Source organism: Lampetra fluviatilis, chromosome 80, assembly GCF_964198595.1.
Source record: "Lampetra fluviatilis chromosome 80, kcLamFluv1.1, whole genome shotgun sequence".
Taxonomy (NCBI): Eukaryota; Metazoa; Chordata; class Hyperoartia; order Petromyzontiformes; family Petromyzontidae; genus Lampetra; species Lampetra fluviatilis.
This window is the reverse complement of record NC_136354.1, coordinates 106,860-123,979: the sequence shown is the minus strand read 5'-3', so window position 1 is coordinate 123,979 and position 17,120 is coordinate 106,860. Positions and strand designations below refer to the sequence as shown.

Below are 17,120 nucleotides of genomic sequence, written 5' to 3'. Positions count from 1 at the left end.
GGAGAAGTAGTGGAATGTTCTCGAGAGATGGTGTATTGTGAAGGTATAGAGGCATGATGAGGCTCTAATATGGTGTATTGAATTGGTGGTCGTGTAGTGTGATGAGAAATGTGATGGTGAGAGTTGGTGTCGTGATATTTTGGTGTGGATGGTGTGGTGACATGGTGTGCTAGTTTTCGAGACAATGTCGTGTGTTTTAACCCTACAGACCCCATACACATCGTGCTCTCTTTTAGCCCCGCCCCCCCTCCCAATACGTTCCATTCATTGGCTACCACATTCTGATAAGCTCCTCCCCCCTCCTTAACTTGTATTTAAGAACTTGCATCTTGGAATCCCTGCCTCACTTGATACAGCAAATTCAGCTGTGACGGTCCCACCTGGGATGGAGACTTGTGTTGCCTCCGAAACGTCGTGATTTTTATTATTTTATTTTTATTAATTTTTATTTAATTTTATACCTACGTGACTTTACCGAAATAACTAAGAGTATGAATCTTTGCAGTCACGAAAGCTTCAAATCTAGAACCCATACACACCTTTGGGGAGCGATTCTTGTAACTTTGGCCTGGGAAAGGGTCCACCTTATCCATAACGTCCCCCCACGTGGTCGACTGGCACGCCGACTCCCGGGCTATGAAGAACAGAAAATTCATTCCAAGGACGAGTAATGAATTAGAGAACGAAGGACATGGAGTTTCACAGAACTCATTTTGAGATCCCAGTAATTACCTCTTACCACCAACAGGACCTGCTATTGAGAAATATTCATCACATGGCAGTAAAACTTTACAAGTCATGTTTTTGTCGGCATTTTGAGACCGTAAATTACATAAGCTTGAAACCCCAGTTTGAACAAAGATGGCAGAAACTCAAATCTAAACCCATCCTCTTTGCCACACTTGATCATTACGTCTTCCCATTACCACCAAGCCATGTCTACGAAAAATCATTTATTAAGGAGCCTCCTCCTCCGCATATAATTTATGTGATGCAGGTATCTGGGACTTACCCTCATAGTCATCCAAGATCTCAGCCCACGTGATTTGTCCGTCCATGTTGTTGGGAAGGAGTAGATTTTGTTTGAAGTTGGATGGCCTGTGGAGGTTGGAACAACGCTCAGATTTAGCAACCTTTTGAATCACTCATCCTCTTAATTAATACATATTTGAACACTCATTGTACCAATCTGATCACTATCGTGACTATACTCTGGGGTTTTTTTTTTTGTAAAGTCACGTAGGTAAAAATAGATAAATAATAAAAATAAATAACAAACATTTATCGAAATAATAATAGAAATAAAATATCACGACGTTTCGGAGGCAACACAAGCTTCCTTCATCAGGTGTAAAAAGGCACAGCTAAATAGCTGACTTAACAATGATATTTCACCTCTAATCCAGACATGCATGTTCATGTACAGCCCATTTGTATTAATCGACTGCTTGATAAATGACCCATATGCATTGTAGGTCATTAGGGTCATATGACCATACTTAAATGATTTGTTATAATACGAGCATGACGTCGTAGGTCACTTGATGTCAGAGGTACCACCCATGTGGCTGTGACACCACAGATTGGAGGCAACTCTGGCAGCGTCTAGGGTCTGAACTTAAAGGCAGATTCCTCCCCAATTGTTGAATAACATTCAGTACATATAATGTAGGGCACAATTGTACCAGCAATCAGAACACAATAATTGTAGACATGTTATTAATATTCTATGAGATTTAAACGGATTAGTTATACTCGTTTTAAATGCTGACTCGCTTGGGGTCTAAACAACGACAGTAACAGCAACATTTCAGGGAATGCCAAGTATCCTAACAGTTCTACATTGAATTTATATTTAAAGCATTCGTGACTGCAGGGATTCATATTATTGGTTCTTTCGGTGAAGTCACATAGAAGGGAAACAATAAAATAATATGAATATAAAACAATACAATTATCACGACGTTTCGACTGCAACACAAGCAATCATCGTTAGGTGTGAAATCCACAGCAAGATTGCTGAAAATTGAATTATGAACATATAAAAATAATGAAGCTTTAGTTTGTAGTCGAAATGTAAAATAAAAAGAAACCACATTCATCGTCAACAGGGTCGCTCACCTCGTTGAGGATTCGCTCTCAAAAGGCTTCTTCTGCTGCTCCCTCGTGTGCATTCCTCTCGACTGTGGGTGGAGGCGTGGCTGTGACGTAACAGAGGTGACGTCACTACCGCGAGGCTCCGCCCCCCACGATCCCGGCTGGCGCATCACGTGGTGCAGTGCTGGTTGTGCGCGGGACCGGAAACAGTTTTTTATGTAGTTTATACTTTAGTTTTCTACGTGGTTGTTTAGTAACTGCAGCTACATATCATTAACATTCCTTTGCTTTGTTAATGCTACTTCCTGCACCCCCCTTGGTGCTGCTGATCCTGCATAATGCATGGGCATAATATGACTTTGAAACCCCCCCGCCCACCTCCTACGCATTTGCCATGAATATGCTAAATTCCTCTTCATATGCACATTCCTTTGTTAAGGCTCTCTTCTTCTTCCACCTCCAACTCAGCTTATATATAAGCCCCTAGCTTGGCATTGTCTCATTCTTCACCTGTGAGGTGGTTCAATTCCTGATTTTACTCTCGTGGTTAAGTGGTCTTGTTGAGCTGAAGTTGGAGAAAGTCTGTGACAACAACTTTGCTCAATATTTTAAACATGTTCTTTAATTTTTATGATTGTGTAATAAATTAATTCTCTTCAAATAGTAGGTTTCAGAGTGTGCGTGGATTGCACGTTCGTTGTTCCTGTGTTTGATGGCTTGGACTTCTGGACGAATGGCTTCAGTGTAAAAGGACGTCAAATGGGAAATCGACGTTTAAGTGTTTGATTTTAAGAATATATTTTAACTGTTGAATTCCTATTGGGAAATAATTTGCCTAGTTCCTTTCCTGTTTGAGCATGCGTATTAATAAAGATTTCGATACGAGTATTAACGTGAGTTTTCTTGCAGATTAATAAAGACCTGATTTGTTTTTAAAGATGACTGATCGTACGTTATTGCTACCATATCCTTCCCTAAAAAAACGGATGAGAAGACATACACACACGAGTGTGCATCCAAACACGACTGTTTCACACACGAGTGTGCATGTGTTTCTATGAGTTTTAACGTTAATATACTTGAAGAACAATAAAGACCTGCTATGTTAAAGATGATCGTCCCTTATTGCTACATGACAACCCGTACTAGTTGGCTTTGTCGGGTGGTGGCGGGTTTCAAATACACATTTGTATATTTAAGCGATCTAACCCAAAAAACCTTTAACATGAACATTATAATAAACCACGCTTACAAGCTAAACCATTCGGATGATTATTCAAAGTTCATGGCAGAATTTTTAATATAAAACACTCGTTTTCTAGAAACACCCCGCTCAACACGATTGTCCTTAAATATATTTATAAAACAAAGTCAGTACAGTATAAACTTGCACATCTTATTCCAAATCAATCTCGAGATCACCAAGTTTGATACTTCAGACTGTATGTCACTTTATCATCCTCTAAACTTGCAGCAGTTTAGAGGACATTGGGGGGTGAATATTAGCAAATTAACACGAATCATGGAATTATGCATGGAGATGCACATCCTTATTCAAACGGAAGTGTACAATTATGCAGTGAGATGTACATATGTATTATGTTGCTAGATATGCGGATTGTTCATGAAAAAAATTACAATTGAATGCAAAGTCCATGATAGACCAAGTCGAGAACAAAGGATTTGGATGCTAGAGCGAAGTTATAAGGGGCTTAAAATCAGACCTCAAGGTCATTTCGAGAGGAATTTTGCTGAGGATAGACGCTCGACTCCTCGCTCTGCAGATAACCCTTTTTCCACGAGACCCAGCCTGGCGAGCACGATTGCTTGGCGACTGGTTGGCGACGTCGCTTCGGGACAGTTCGTGGCAATCTCTTCAGACGGGTTACAGGGACATCGATCCGCCGTGCATCCACAAGTAAGTGTCTTTGTTAGTGGATAAACTGGTAATCGCGTGTGTAGTCCGACTTACGAGACGTAACTGTGTCTCGGTTAGACGTTGGTAAGAGTTTTCTTCCTGGCGATTTGAGCCAGACATCCACGCAGCTTAGAGGGCGCCTTTTGCTCTCAACAACATCCGCGACAGTTTCTCTGCTCTGAAGAATGGAGCAGAAAAACTCTCCACAGCGCCACGCACACACGGGTAAAAAGCCATTCAATTGCTCTGTTTGTGTGAAGGCATTTGCCCGTAAAGCAGATCTTCACAGGCACCAGAAAACACACACGGGCGAAAAGCCTTTCAATTGCTCTGTTTGTGAGAAGTCATTTTCACGGAAATCAAATCTTCACAGTCACCAGAAAACACACTCGGGTGAGAAGCCATTCAAGTGCTCTGTGTGTGAGAAGGCATTTGCCCGTAAAGCAGAACTTCACATTCACCAAAAAACACACGGGCGAGAAGCCGTTCAATTGTTCTGTGTGTGGGAAGGCATTTGCAGATTCATCAAATCTTCACCGTCACCAAAAAACACACTCGGGCGAGAAGCCGTTCAATTGCGCTGTGTGTGAGAAGGCATTTGTACAGAAATCACATCTTCACAGTCACCAGAAAACACACACGGGCGAGAATCCATTCAATTGCTCTGTGTGTGAGAAGACATTTGCACATAAATCACATCTTCACAGTCACCAGAAAACACACACGGGCGAGAAGCCGTTCAATTGCTCTGTGTGTGGTAAGGCATTTGCATGGAAATCAAATCTTCACAGTCACCAGAAAACACACACGGGCGAGAAGCCATTCAAGTGTTCTCCGTTGGAAATGACACGGTCATCAACCCGAAACAAGCATGAGAAGATCCGCAATGATAGGGAAGTGAAATCAAAAGGTGAAATACAAAGTGCTGCAATGAGTCCAGAAAAAAATGCATCTTTCGAACCTATGCAGGTGGATCCTGAGAGATGCGTGGATGTAGTGGATGTAATGAGTCCTGACGACAATTCCTCTTTCGACCCCATGCAGTTTGATCTTGCGAGATGGCTGGATGTACTGAGCCCTTACGACAATTCCTATTTCGACCCCATGCAGGTTGATAATGAGAAATGGCTGCTGGAGTGGCTGGATAATCAAAGTATGGAGTACTTCTGTTAACTGTTGAAGTCTTGGGATGTGCATGTTTGTGTATCAATGTATTAGGTGTAATTGATTATATCAGTGATTTCCAGCACTACTCCAAGCTAGTGTAATTATTTTAACAAAACCGTTTGATTGCTCTGTGTGTTGGAAGCATTTTCACGGTCAGCAACACTTCGCAGGCATCATCAAGAAAGAGTAAAAATGTTGTCATGAGTTCTAAACGAAATTCCTCTTTCGACCCCATGCAGTTGCATCCTGAGAGATGGCTTGATGTAGTGGATTGGCTGGAGAGTCATATTCGTGTCTCTTATATATTTCTTTCGGTGATTTCTAGGACTTCAAGCTAGAGTGATGTTGTGAATGCTCTATAATGTGTTCAGATGAATGTCTTCCTTTTCAGTTCCAGAAGTGTTCACTGATGTCATAATGACAACAATTTTATACTTCGATAGATACATTCCTTCGTCTCGTCGTTAGATCATCGGGGCTGTTAAATATGTGGTGTTTATGGTAGAAGTTGCCATGTGTTGTCATCTTCTCACTGCTACTGATCTGGGTGTGCCGTCTTGTTTTAGGATTTGCCCATTCCTGTTATTCATTTTGTCGTGGTGTTTATGTTGAATTCCGCGTCTTGAGTGTTGAGGTTTATTCTAGACTTCGTCACGTTAAGATGGTGCTTTATCATCCGATCGGATTACTTGTTGATGTGGTGTGATGCGCAGTGGTTGTGAGGTGGTTCAATTCCTGATTTTACTCTCGTGGTTAAGTGGTCTTGTTGAGCTGAAGTTGGAGAAAGTCTGTGACAACAACTTTGCTCAATATTTTAAACATGTTCTTTAATTTTTATGATTGTGTAATAAATTAATTCTCTTCAAATAGTTGGTTTCAGAGTGTGCGTGGATTGCACGTTCGTTGTTCCTGTGTTTGATGGCTTGGACTTCTGGACGAATGGCTTCAGTGTAAAAGGACCTCAAATGGGAAATCGACGTTTAAGTGTTTGATTTTAAGAATATATTTTAACTGTTGAATTCCTATTGGGAAATAATTTGCCTAGTTCCTTTCCTGTTTGAGCATGCGTATTAATAAAGATTTCGATACGAGTATTAACGTGAGTTTTCTTGCAGATTAATAAAGACCTGATTTGTTTTTAAAGATGACTGATCGTACGTTATTGCTACCATATCCTTCCCTAAAAAAACGGATGAGAAGACATACACACACGAGTGTGCATCCAAACACGACTGTTTCACACATGAGTGTGCATGTGTTTCTATGAGTTTTAACGTTAATATACTTGAAGAACAATAAAGACCTGCTATGTTAAAGATGATCGTCCCTTATTGCTACATGACAACCCGTACTAGTTGGCTTTGTCGGGTGGTGGCGGGTTTCAAATACACATTTGTATATTTAAGCGATCTAACCCAAAAAACCTTTAACATGAACATTATAATAAACCACGCTTACAAGCTAAACCATTCGGATGATTATTCAAAGTTCATGGCAGAATTTTTAATATAAAACACTCGTTTTCTAGAAACACCCCGCTCAACACGATTGTCCTTAAATATATTTATAAAACAAAGTCAGTACAGTATAAACTTGCACATCTTATTCCAAATCAATCTCGAGATCACCAAGTTTGATACTTCAGACTGTATGTCACTTTATCATCCTCTAAACTTGCAGCAGTTTAGAGGACATTGGGGGGTGAATATTAGCAAATTAACACGAATCATGGAATTATGCATGGAGATGCACATCCTTATTCAAACGGAAGTGTACAATTATGCAGTGAGATGTACATATGTATTATGTTGCTAGATATGCGGATTGTTCATGAAAAAAATTACAATTGAATGCAAAGTCCATGATAGACCAAGTCGAGAACAAAGGATTTGGATGCTAGAGCGAAGTTATAAGGGGCTTAAAATCAGACCTCAAGGTCATTTCGAGAGGAATTTTGCTGAGGATAGACGCTCGACTCCTCGCTCTGCAGATAACCCTTTTTCCACGAGACCCAGCCTGGCGAGCACGATTGCTTGGCGACTGGTTGGCGACGTCGCTTCGGGACAGTTCGTGGCAATCTCTTCAGACGGGTTACAGGGACATCGATCCGCCGTGCATCCACAAGTAAGTGTCTTTGTTAGTGGATAAACTGGTAATCGCGTGTGTAGTCCGACTTACGAGACGTAACTGTGTCTCGGTTAGACGTTGGTAAGAGTTACTTCCTGGCGATTTGAGCCAGACATCCACGCAGCTTAGAGGGCGCCTTTTGCTCTCAACAACATCCGCGACAGTTTCTCTGCTCTGAAGAATGGAGCAGAAAAACTCTCCACAGCGCCACGCACACACGGGTAAAAAGCCATTCAATTGCTCTGTTTGTGTGAAGGCATTTGCCCGTAAAGCAGATCTTCACAGGCACCAGAAAACACACACGGGCGAAAAGCCTTTCAATTGCTCTGTTTGTGAGAAGTCATTTTCACGGAAATCAAATCTTCACAGTCACCAGAAAACACACTCAGGGGAGAAGCCATTCAAGTGCTCTGTGTGTGAGAAGGCATTTGCCCGTAAAGCAGAACTTCACATTCACCAAAAAACACACACGGGCGAGAAGCCGTTCAATTGTTCTGTGTGTGGGAAGGCATTTGCAGATTCATCAAATCTTCACCGTCACCAAAAAACACACTCGGGCGAGAAGCCGTTCAATTGCGCTGTGTGTGAGAAGGCATTTGTACAGAAATCACATCTTCACAGTCACCAGAAAACACACACGGGCGAGAATCCATTCAATTGCTCTGTGTGTGAGAAGACATTTGCACATAAATCACATCTTCACAGTCACCAGAAAACACACACGGGCGAGAAGCCGTTCAATTGCTCTGTGTGTGGTAAGGCATTTGCTTGGAAATCAAATCTTCACAGTCACCAGAAAACACACACGGGCGAGAAGCCATTCAAGTGTTCTCCGTTGGAAATGACACGGTCATCAACCCGAAACAAGCATGAGAAGATCCGCAATGATAGGGAAGTGAAATCAAAAGGTGAAATACAAAGTGCTGCAATGAGTCCAGAAAAAAATGCATCTTTCGAACCTATGCAGGTGGATCCTGAGAGATGCGTGGATGTAGTGGATGTAATGAGTCCTGACGACAATTCGTCTTTCGACCCCATGCAGTTTGATTCTGCGAGATGGCTGGATGTACTGAGCCCTTACGACAATTCCTATTTCGACCCCATGCAGGTTGATAATGAGAAATGGCTGCTGGAGTGGCTGGATAATCAAAGTATGGAGTACTTCTGTTAACTGTTGAAGTCTTGGAATATGCATGTTTTTGTATCAATGTATTAGGTGTAATTGATTATATCAGTGATTTCCAGCACTACTCCAAGCTAGTGTAATTATTTTAACAAAACCGTTTGATTGCTCTGTATGGTGGAAGCATTTTCACGGTCAGCAACACTTCGCAGGCATCATCAAGAAAGAGTAAAAATGTTGTCATGAGTCCTAAACGAAATTCCTCTTTCGACCCCATGCAGTTGCATCCTGAGAGATCGCTTGATGTAGTGGAGTGGCTGGAGAGTCATATTCGTGTCTCTTATATATATATGTCGGTGATTTCTAGGACTTCAAGGGAGAGTGATGTTGTCAATGCTCTATAATGTGTTCAGATGAATGTCTTCCTTTGAAGTTCCAGAAGAGTTCACTAATTTCAGAATGACAACTATTTTATACTTCGATAGATACATAGCCTCGTCTCGTCGTTGGATCATCGGGGCTGTTAAATGTGTGCTGTTTATTGTAGAAGGTGTGTTGTCATCTTCTCACAACAATTTTATACTTTGGACGAATGGCTTCAAGCGAAAAAGACGTCAAAGGGGAAATCGACGTTTACGTGTTTGATTTTAAGAATATATTTTAACTGTTTGAGCATGCGTATTAATAAAGATTTCGATACGAGTATCAACGTGAGTTTTCTTGCAGATTAATAAAGACCTGATTTGTTTTTAAAGATGGCTGATCGTACGTTATTGCTACCATATCTTTCATAATCAACGTTTTTGGGTTTAGATCGCGTTATTTATAAATGTGTCGTAACCCTCCACCACCCGACACGGCCAATCAGTAAAAATGTGTCACGTTGACAAAAGACAAATAGTTCACTGCTTTAGCCCACCGGTGTGTTGAAGCCACAACATTTACAATTTGAGTACGACTTTTGTCAACGTGACACATTTTTACTGATTGGCCGTGTCGGGTGGTGGAGGGTTACGACACATTTATAAATAACGCGATCTAAACCCAAAAACGTTGATTATGAATAACATTGGTCGCGAAAGCCTACGTGTTATACCATATCTTTCCTTAAAAAACGACTCATGAGAAGACATACGAACACGAGTGTGCATCCAAACACGACTGTATATACAGCGGTGTGCATTCACACACGAGTGTGCATGTGTATCTACGAGTTTTAACGTTAATATACTTGCAGAACAATAAAGACCTGCTATGTTAAAGATGACTGATCGTCCCTTATTGCTACAATGTTCATAGCGAACACGTGTGGAGGCGAGTTTCAGGTGAAGCATCTCCATCACACAAGTTTACCCTTACCTGGCAGCATCGTGGCAGTCCGCTGGTCACACTCACTACGTCACACTCACGAGCTGTAGAGGCGGGGCTCTGTCTGCTCAGTGGCGCTGTTTTCATTAATTTAGCACCACGAGCGGGGAGTCTCATCCCTGTAGTTCCCTGTTGTGGTGGCGCATTCCTACCACGTTGCCCCTCATTTCTTTGTATGACACAATATAAAAATAATTTCTTTGTTCCAATACATAATCACACACGAGTACACATACACTCCCATGTACACACACCCACACACGAGTGGACATACACAGCACTGTTGAAACATACACGAATGTGCATACACACTACTTCATACATACACACATGCATACAAGTGCGCATACACACACGAGTGTACATACACAGCAGTGTACGTACAAAGGGATTGCGTTCTACTACACGAACAAATGTGCGAACAAATGATTGTACATACCTATACACACACATTCACGCATGTACATATCCACATCAACGAGTGTAAATAAACACACGAGTGGACATACACAGAAGTACAGATCCATGTACATACAAACAGTAGTATACTTGGAAAGTGGGGTTTTGTGATTATTTTCACAGGTTAAGCTGACGATATGAATCTTAGATGCCCCACAACATTGAAGTACGTTATGCTATTGACAGAAAAGCATGCGATTCTTATTAATTTTCTGTTTCCACTGCAAACGCTTGGAATTATTAACAATTTCGATGTATTGAATGCTTCCCCTATCTCCTCATTTTGATGCTGCTAATCCTGCATAATGCACGGACATAAGTAGTACTAATCACATACCTGCATTTCCCATATCCCCTCCCTTTGATGCTGCTAATCCTGCATAATGCACGGGCATAAGTATTACTAATCACATACCTGCATCTCCCATACCCCCTCCCTTTGATGCTGCTAATCCTGCATAATGCACGGGCATAAGTATTACTAATCACATACCTGCATCTCCCATATCCCCTCTCTTTGATGCTGCTATTCCTGCATAATTCACGGCCTTGCTTTCATCCCTCAACTGATATTCATCTTTTTTGGATGCATGAGCAACCACCACCGCTCGCCTCCCGTTGATTGGGAGGTGAGCCCACGGTAGCCTGGGGCTTAGAGATTTCCACACCTTACGCCACGCTACCACGCCCCCTTGATTAGTTTTTTTTCTCAGAAGACGAGCCCCCTGTTGTTTGGCATTACCCAGCCACGAGTAAAGTTCGGAAAAAAGAATCCGCTACCGCATCCGCGGTGCCGGACGGTAACGCTGGATGTGAGCAATGTCCTGGAGGGAAGGCTCGTAGCCACCACAGAGGCCCACGAGGTCTCTGGACGGGTGCGAGGCGCTGGTAACCTTTCCATTTTTAATGCAATTATCATTAAAAAAAACATCCAAAATATTAAACACATACACACGAGTTTAACATTTAGGATTTCGGGACCAATAACATCCATAATAGAGGTTGTTAGGTTAGATCGCTGAAGTATATGAATGTGTCTTTAAAATAAAACATTAAATAAATGCATGCCGACAAAAGGCTGCGTACTTCATAAGAGCGCAGCTGCGTGGTCAACACATCTATCTTATATATAAGGAACGAAACAGTGAGACTTCCCAAATCTGGCTGTCGACTGATGAAGCTAGTTTTAATTACAGGCGAAACGTCGTACTCAGATTGTAAATGTTGTGGCTTGGCTCTTCAACAAACCGGTGTGCTGTACTAGTGACAAATATGCATGTTCTGTTTACGTGACAACCCTTACTAGTTGGCTTTGTCGGGTGGTGGCGGGTTCCAACGACACATGTATATATTTAAGCGATCTAACCCAAAAAACCTCTAATATGGACATCATAATAAACCACGCTTACATTCAGATGATTATTCAAAGTTCATGGCAGAAATTATAATATAAAAACACTCGTTTCTAGAAGCACCCCGCTCAACACGATTGTCCTTAAATATATTTATTAAACAAAGTCAGTACAGTTACACTTGCACATCTTATTCCAAATCAAGCTCGAGATCACCAATTTTTGATATTTCAGACTGTATGTCGCTTTATCATCCTCTAAACTTGCAGCAGTTTAGAGGACATTGGGGAGTGAATATTAGCAAATTAACACGAAGCACGGAATTATGCATGGAGATGCACATTCTTATTCAAACGGAAGTGTACAATTATGCAGTGAGATGTACATACGTATTATGTTGAAATGCAAATATGGGATTAGTCACTACTTGTGGAATGCGTAGGAGGTGGGCGGGGGGTTTCAAAGTCATATTATGCCCGTGCATTATGCAGGATTAGCAGAATCAAAGGGAGGGAGTAGGGTTAGCATTAATAAAGGGAAGGAATGTTAATAGTATGAAGCTGCAGTAACTAAACCACCACGTAAAAAACTAAAATATAAACTACATCAGTATCATCAGTATACTAAATATACTCTCCAATAAGCTGAGCTACTAACAGTAATTCATACGTTACAATTTTACGTCGCAAAAAATAGAATATGCCTCCAGCTACACTTTTTTCTCTTACATCACACGAATCTACCCCGTACTATATACTGCCATAGACAAACCCAACATTAAAATATATACTGTATTACTATACACCACCTTAGACTATACATTATAATATTACACTATGTATTATTCTACCCACCCTACTGTATACCACACTGCTGTATATTCACTATACAATTACGATACTATATATTACCTTATACATTATATTAAACATTACACTTTTATACTATTTATTATCATACAATCTTCTGTGCGATTCGGCAGTTTAAGCGGGTTGTGTGACACTGCAGCAGCCGGCATTTGTCAGCTGTTGTAGCGCCGCGGGGCGCGTGCAGTGAACACGGAGGCTGGCGGGGTTGGGTGCAGGGATCTGCCGCCACCCAAAACTCGGGCGACGCCAAAGTAATAATGAAAATAATAAAATAAATTATATGATGGAAGATGAAAGTAAGAAGAGCGGTGGTGAGTAAAGAAGTGGGTAAGGTACGAGGTGTAGTTACGGTTGATAAATTGTGAGAGCGATCCGGGACTGCAGCCAGCTGCGGCGCTGTCGCCATCCTACTCTCGAATCCATTGAGGAGGCAGATCCAGCAGTGGATTGTGTGAATCTAATAACGACCACAATGTGATACGAGTGATTATAATGCAATTCAAATCCCGCAGCCCGCAGTTCGCATTCATTCGAGCAGTATGGTTCTAATATGGGATATTATGAAAGGCATATGACTAATCAGCCTTGCCTGCATTCCTACACTGATGTTCACCTTCAGTGCAGGCAGGAACAATCACCATTCCACGCGTGGGGCATACAGCTTCCTACAGCTCTCCGCCACGATCCCATGCTCCTTCATTATTTTGTTCAGAAGAAGAGCCACTCTTCCTGTTGTTTGGCATTCCGCTGCCACACACACATCACTGTACATACACATCAGTGTAAATACACACTGCTATAGACTGATAATGGTTATAATAATAAACAACACTTACAAACTATACATCCAGATGGGTATCCAGAGCAATTGTAACCATTTTAATTGATCGAATATAACAAATAACCTTCGTTGTTTAGACACACCATCAACAAGAGTCTTTAAAAATATCCATAAAATCAAGTCACCGCGCTATAAAGCATGCACCTCTTAGAATATCTCCATCAGCATTGCAACATTTTATATGTATTTTCACAGATAAAGCCGATAAATTGATCAGTTTACAGGCCATTGTAAATGTGCAAACTAACAACATGCACATACTTATTCAAGGAGATGCCCATCCCTATTCAAACTGAAGCGAACGATGATTCAGCATATTCCTACTTAGGCTTAAGCACAATGGCTAGATATGAGGAGCTTTAGTACCGTGAATAGCAATTGAATGCAAATAAGTTAATGAAGAAAATGCAAAGGATTCTAGCGAGATTTCATAAATGGGAAGAATAATCTGAACCAGTGTGCCGTAGCAATGGCAAGCAAATGGAAGTATGAACTTGAAAACGACTTCATGCAAATAAACTAAGCCCATGACTTCAATGTGTACACTCGTGTGTGTATGCGCACTTGTATGCATGTGCACCCGTGTGTGTATGTATGAAGCAGTGTGTATGCACATTCGTGAATGTTTCGACAGCGCTGTGTATGTCCACTCGTGTGTGGGTGTGTGGACATGGGGTGTATATGTGTACTCGTGTGTGATTATGTATTGGAACAAACAAATTATTTTTTATATTTTGTCGTACAAAGAATTTAGGGGCAATGTGGTAGGAATGCGCCAACACAACAGGGAACTACAGGGATGAGACTCCCCGCTCGCGGTGCTAAATGAATGAAAACAGCGCCACTGAGCAGACAGAGCCCCGCCCCTACAGCTCGTGAGTGTGACGTAGTGAGTGTGACCAGCGGACTGCCACGATGCTGCCAGGTAAGGGTAAACTTGTGTGATGGAGATGCTTCACCTGAAACTCGCCTCCACACGTGTTCGCTATGAACATTGTAGCAATAAGGGACGATCAGTCATCTTTAACATAGCTGGTCTTTATTGTTCTGCAAGTATATAAACGTTAAAACTCGTAAAAACACATGCACACTCGTGTGTGAATGCACACCGCTGTATATACAGTCGAGTTTGGATGCACACTCGTGTGTGTATGTCTACTCGTCCGTGTTTTTTTAAAGGAAGGATATGGTAGCAATAACGTACGATCAGTCATCTTTAAAAACAGGTCTTTATTAATCTGCAAGAAAGTTCACGTTAATACTCGTATCGAAATCTTTATTAATACGCATGCTCAAACAGGAAAGGAACTAGGCAAATTATTTCCCAATAGGAATTCAACAGTTAAAGGATATTGTTAAAATCAAACACGTAAACGTCGATTTCCCCTTTGACGTCCTTTTCGACTGAAGCCATTCGTTCAAAGTATAAAATTGTTGTCATTCTGAAATCAGTGAACACTTCCGGAACTTAAAAGGAAGACATTCATCTGAACTGATGATGCCTGTGAAGTGTTGCTGACCGTGAAAATGCTTCCAACACACAGAGCAATCAAACGGTTGTGTTAAAATAATTACACTAGCTTGGAGTAGTGCTGGAAATCACTGATATAATCAATTGCACGTAATAAATTGATCTAACAGAGACACAAACGTGCACAATCCAGGACTTTAACAGAAGTACTCATTACTTTGATTATCCAGCAACTCCAACAGCCATTTCTCATTATCAACCCGCATGGGGTCTAAAGAGGAATTGTCGTCAGGACTCATTACATCCACTACATCCACGCATCTCTCAGGATCCACCATGCATAGGTTCGAAAGATGGATTTTTTCAGGACTCATTGCAGCATTTTGTTTTTCACCTTTTGATTTCACTTTCCTATCATTGCGGATCTTCTCATGCTTGTTTCGACTTCCTTGCAAATGCCTTCCCGCACACAGCGCAATTGAATGGCTTCTCACCCGTGTGTGTTTTCTGGTGACTGTGAAGAGTTGATTTCTGTAAAAATGACTTACCACACACAGAGCAATTGAATGGCTTCTCACCCGTGTGTGTATTCTAGCGACTGTTAAGAGTTGATTTCTGTGAAAATGACTTCCCACACACAAAGCAATTGAATGGCTTCACGCCCGTGTGTGTATTCTGGTGACTGTGAAGAGTTGATTTCCGTGAAAATGCCTTCCCACACACAGAGCAATTGAATGGCTTTTCGCCCGTGTGTGTGTTATGGTGAGTGTGAAGATTGTGTTTAATTGAGAATGCCTTCCCACAAAGAGAGCACTTGAATGGCTTTTCACCTGTGTGTGTTTTCTGGTGAGTGTGAAGAGTTGATTTCTGTGCAAATGCCTTCCCACACACAGAGCAATTGAACGGCTTCTCGCCCGTGTGTGTGTTCTGGTGAGTGTGAAGAGTTGATTTCTGTGCAAATGCCTTCCCGCACACAGAGCAATTGAACGGCTTCTCACCCGTGTGTGTTTTTTGGTGATTGCGAAGAGTTGATGAATCTGCAAATGCCTTTCCACACACAGAGCAATTGAACGGCTTCTCGCCCGTGTGTGTTTTCTGGTGAGTGTGAAGAGTTGATTTCTGTGCAAATGCCTTCCCACACACAGAGCAATTGAACGGCTTCTCGCCCGTGTGTGTGTTCTGGTGAGTGTGAAGAGTTGATTTTTGTGCAAATGCCTTCCCGCACACAGAGCAATTGAACGGCTTCTCACCCGTGTGTGTTTTTTGGTGATTGCGAAGAGTTGATGAATCTGCAAATGCCTTTCCACACACAGAGCAATTGAACGGCTTTTCGCCCGTGTGTGTGTTCTGGTGAGTGTGAAGATTTTGTTTCAGTGCAAATGCCTTCCCACAAAGAGAGCAATTGAACCGCTTCTTGCCAGTGTGTGCGTGCCGCTGTGGAGAGTTATTCTGCTCCATGTGACTGATTCTTCAGAGCAGAGTAACAGTCGCGGGTGTTGTTGAGAGTTAAAGGCAACCTCCAAGCTGCGTGGATGTCTGGCTTAAATCGCCAAGAAGCAAACTCTTACCAACGTCTAACTGAGACACAGTAACGTCTCCTAAGTCGGACTACACAAGCGATTACCAGTTTATCCACTAACAAAGACACCTACTTGTGGATGCACGGCGTATCGATGTCCCTGTAACCCGTCTGAAGAGATCGCCACGAACTCTCCCGAAGCGAAGTCGCCAACCAGTCGCCAAGCAATCGTGCTCGCCAGGCTGGTCTCGTGGAAGAAGGGTTATCTGCAGAGCGAGGAGTCGAGCGTCTATCCTCAGCAAAATCCCTCTCGAAATGACCTTGAGGTCTGATTTTAAGCCCCTTATAACTTCGCTCTCGCATTCAAATCCTTTGTTTTCGACTTAGCCTATCATGAGCTTTGCATTCAATTGTTAATTTTTACATTAACAATCCGCATATCTAGCAACATAATACGTATGTACAACTCACTGCATAATTGTACACTTCCGTTTGAATAAGGATGTGCATCTCCATGCATAATTCCGTGCTTCGTGTTAATTTGCTAATATTCACCCCCCAATGTCCTCGAAAGTGGCGCAAGGTGTGGAAAGCTCTCAGCCTCAGGCTACCGTGGGCACACCTCCCAATCAACGGGAGGCGAGGAGTGGTGGTTGCTCAAGCATCCACCGAAGATGAATATCAGTCGAGGGATGAAAGCAAGGCAAATGAGTTAGATTCATTCTATGACGTCCTACATAATAATCCCATGATACTCGTATGTATGGATGTCATATGTATATATATGCGAACCTAGGGACGGAAATGCG

General features: G+C 41.9%; 1 protein-coding gene and 1 pseudogene across 1 annotated transcript; one reads left to right on the top strand and one right to left on the bottom strand.

The window, feature by feature from the left end:
- LOC144953663 (uncharacterized) overlaps positions 1 to 16,250 on the bottom strand; it is a 267,013-nt pseudogene extending 250,763 nt beyond the window's left edge.
- Positions 4,201 to 5,188, top strand: LOC144953658 (uncharacterized). Its single transcript, XM_078884239.1, is given in 2 exon segments — positions 4,201 to 4,487; positions 4,489 to 5,188. Coding segments are annotated over 2 exon segments (987 nt in total).
- Positions 16,251 to 17,120: the final 870 nt, after the last annotated feature.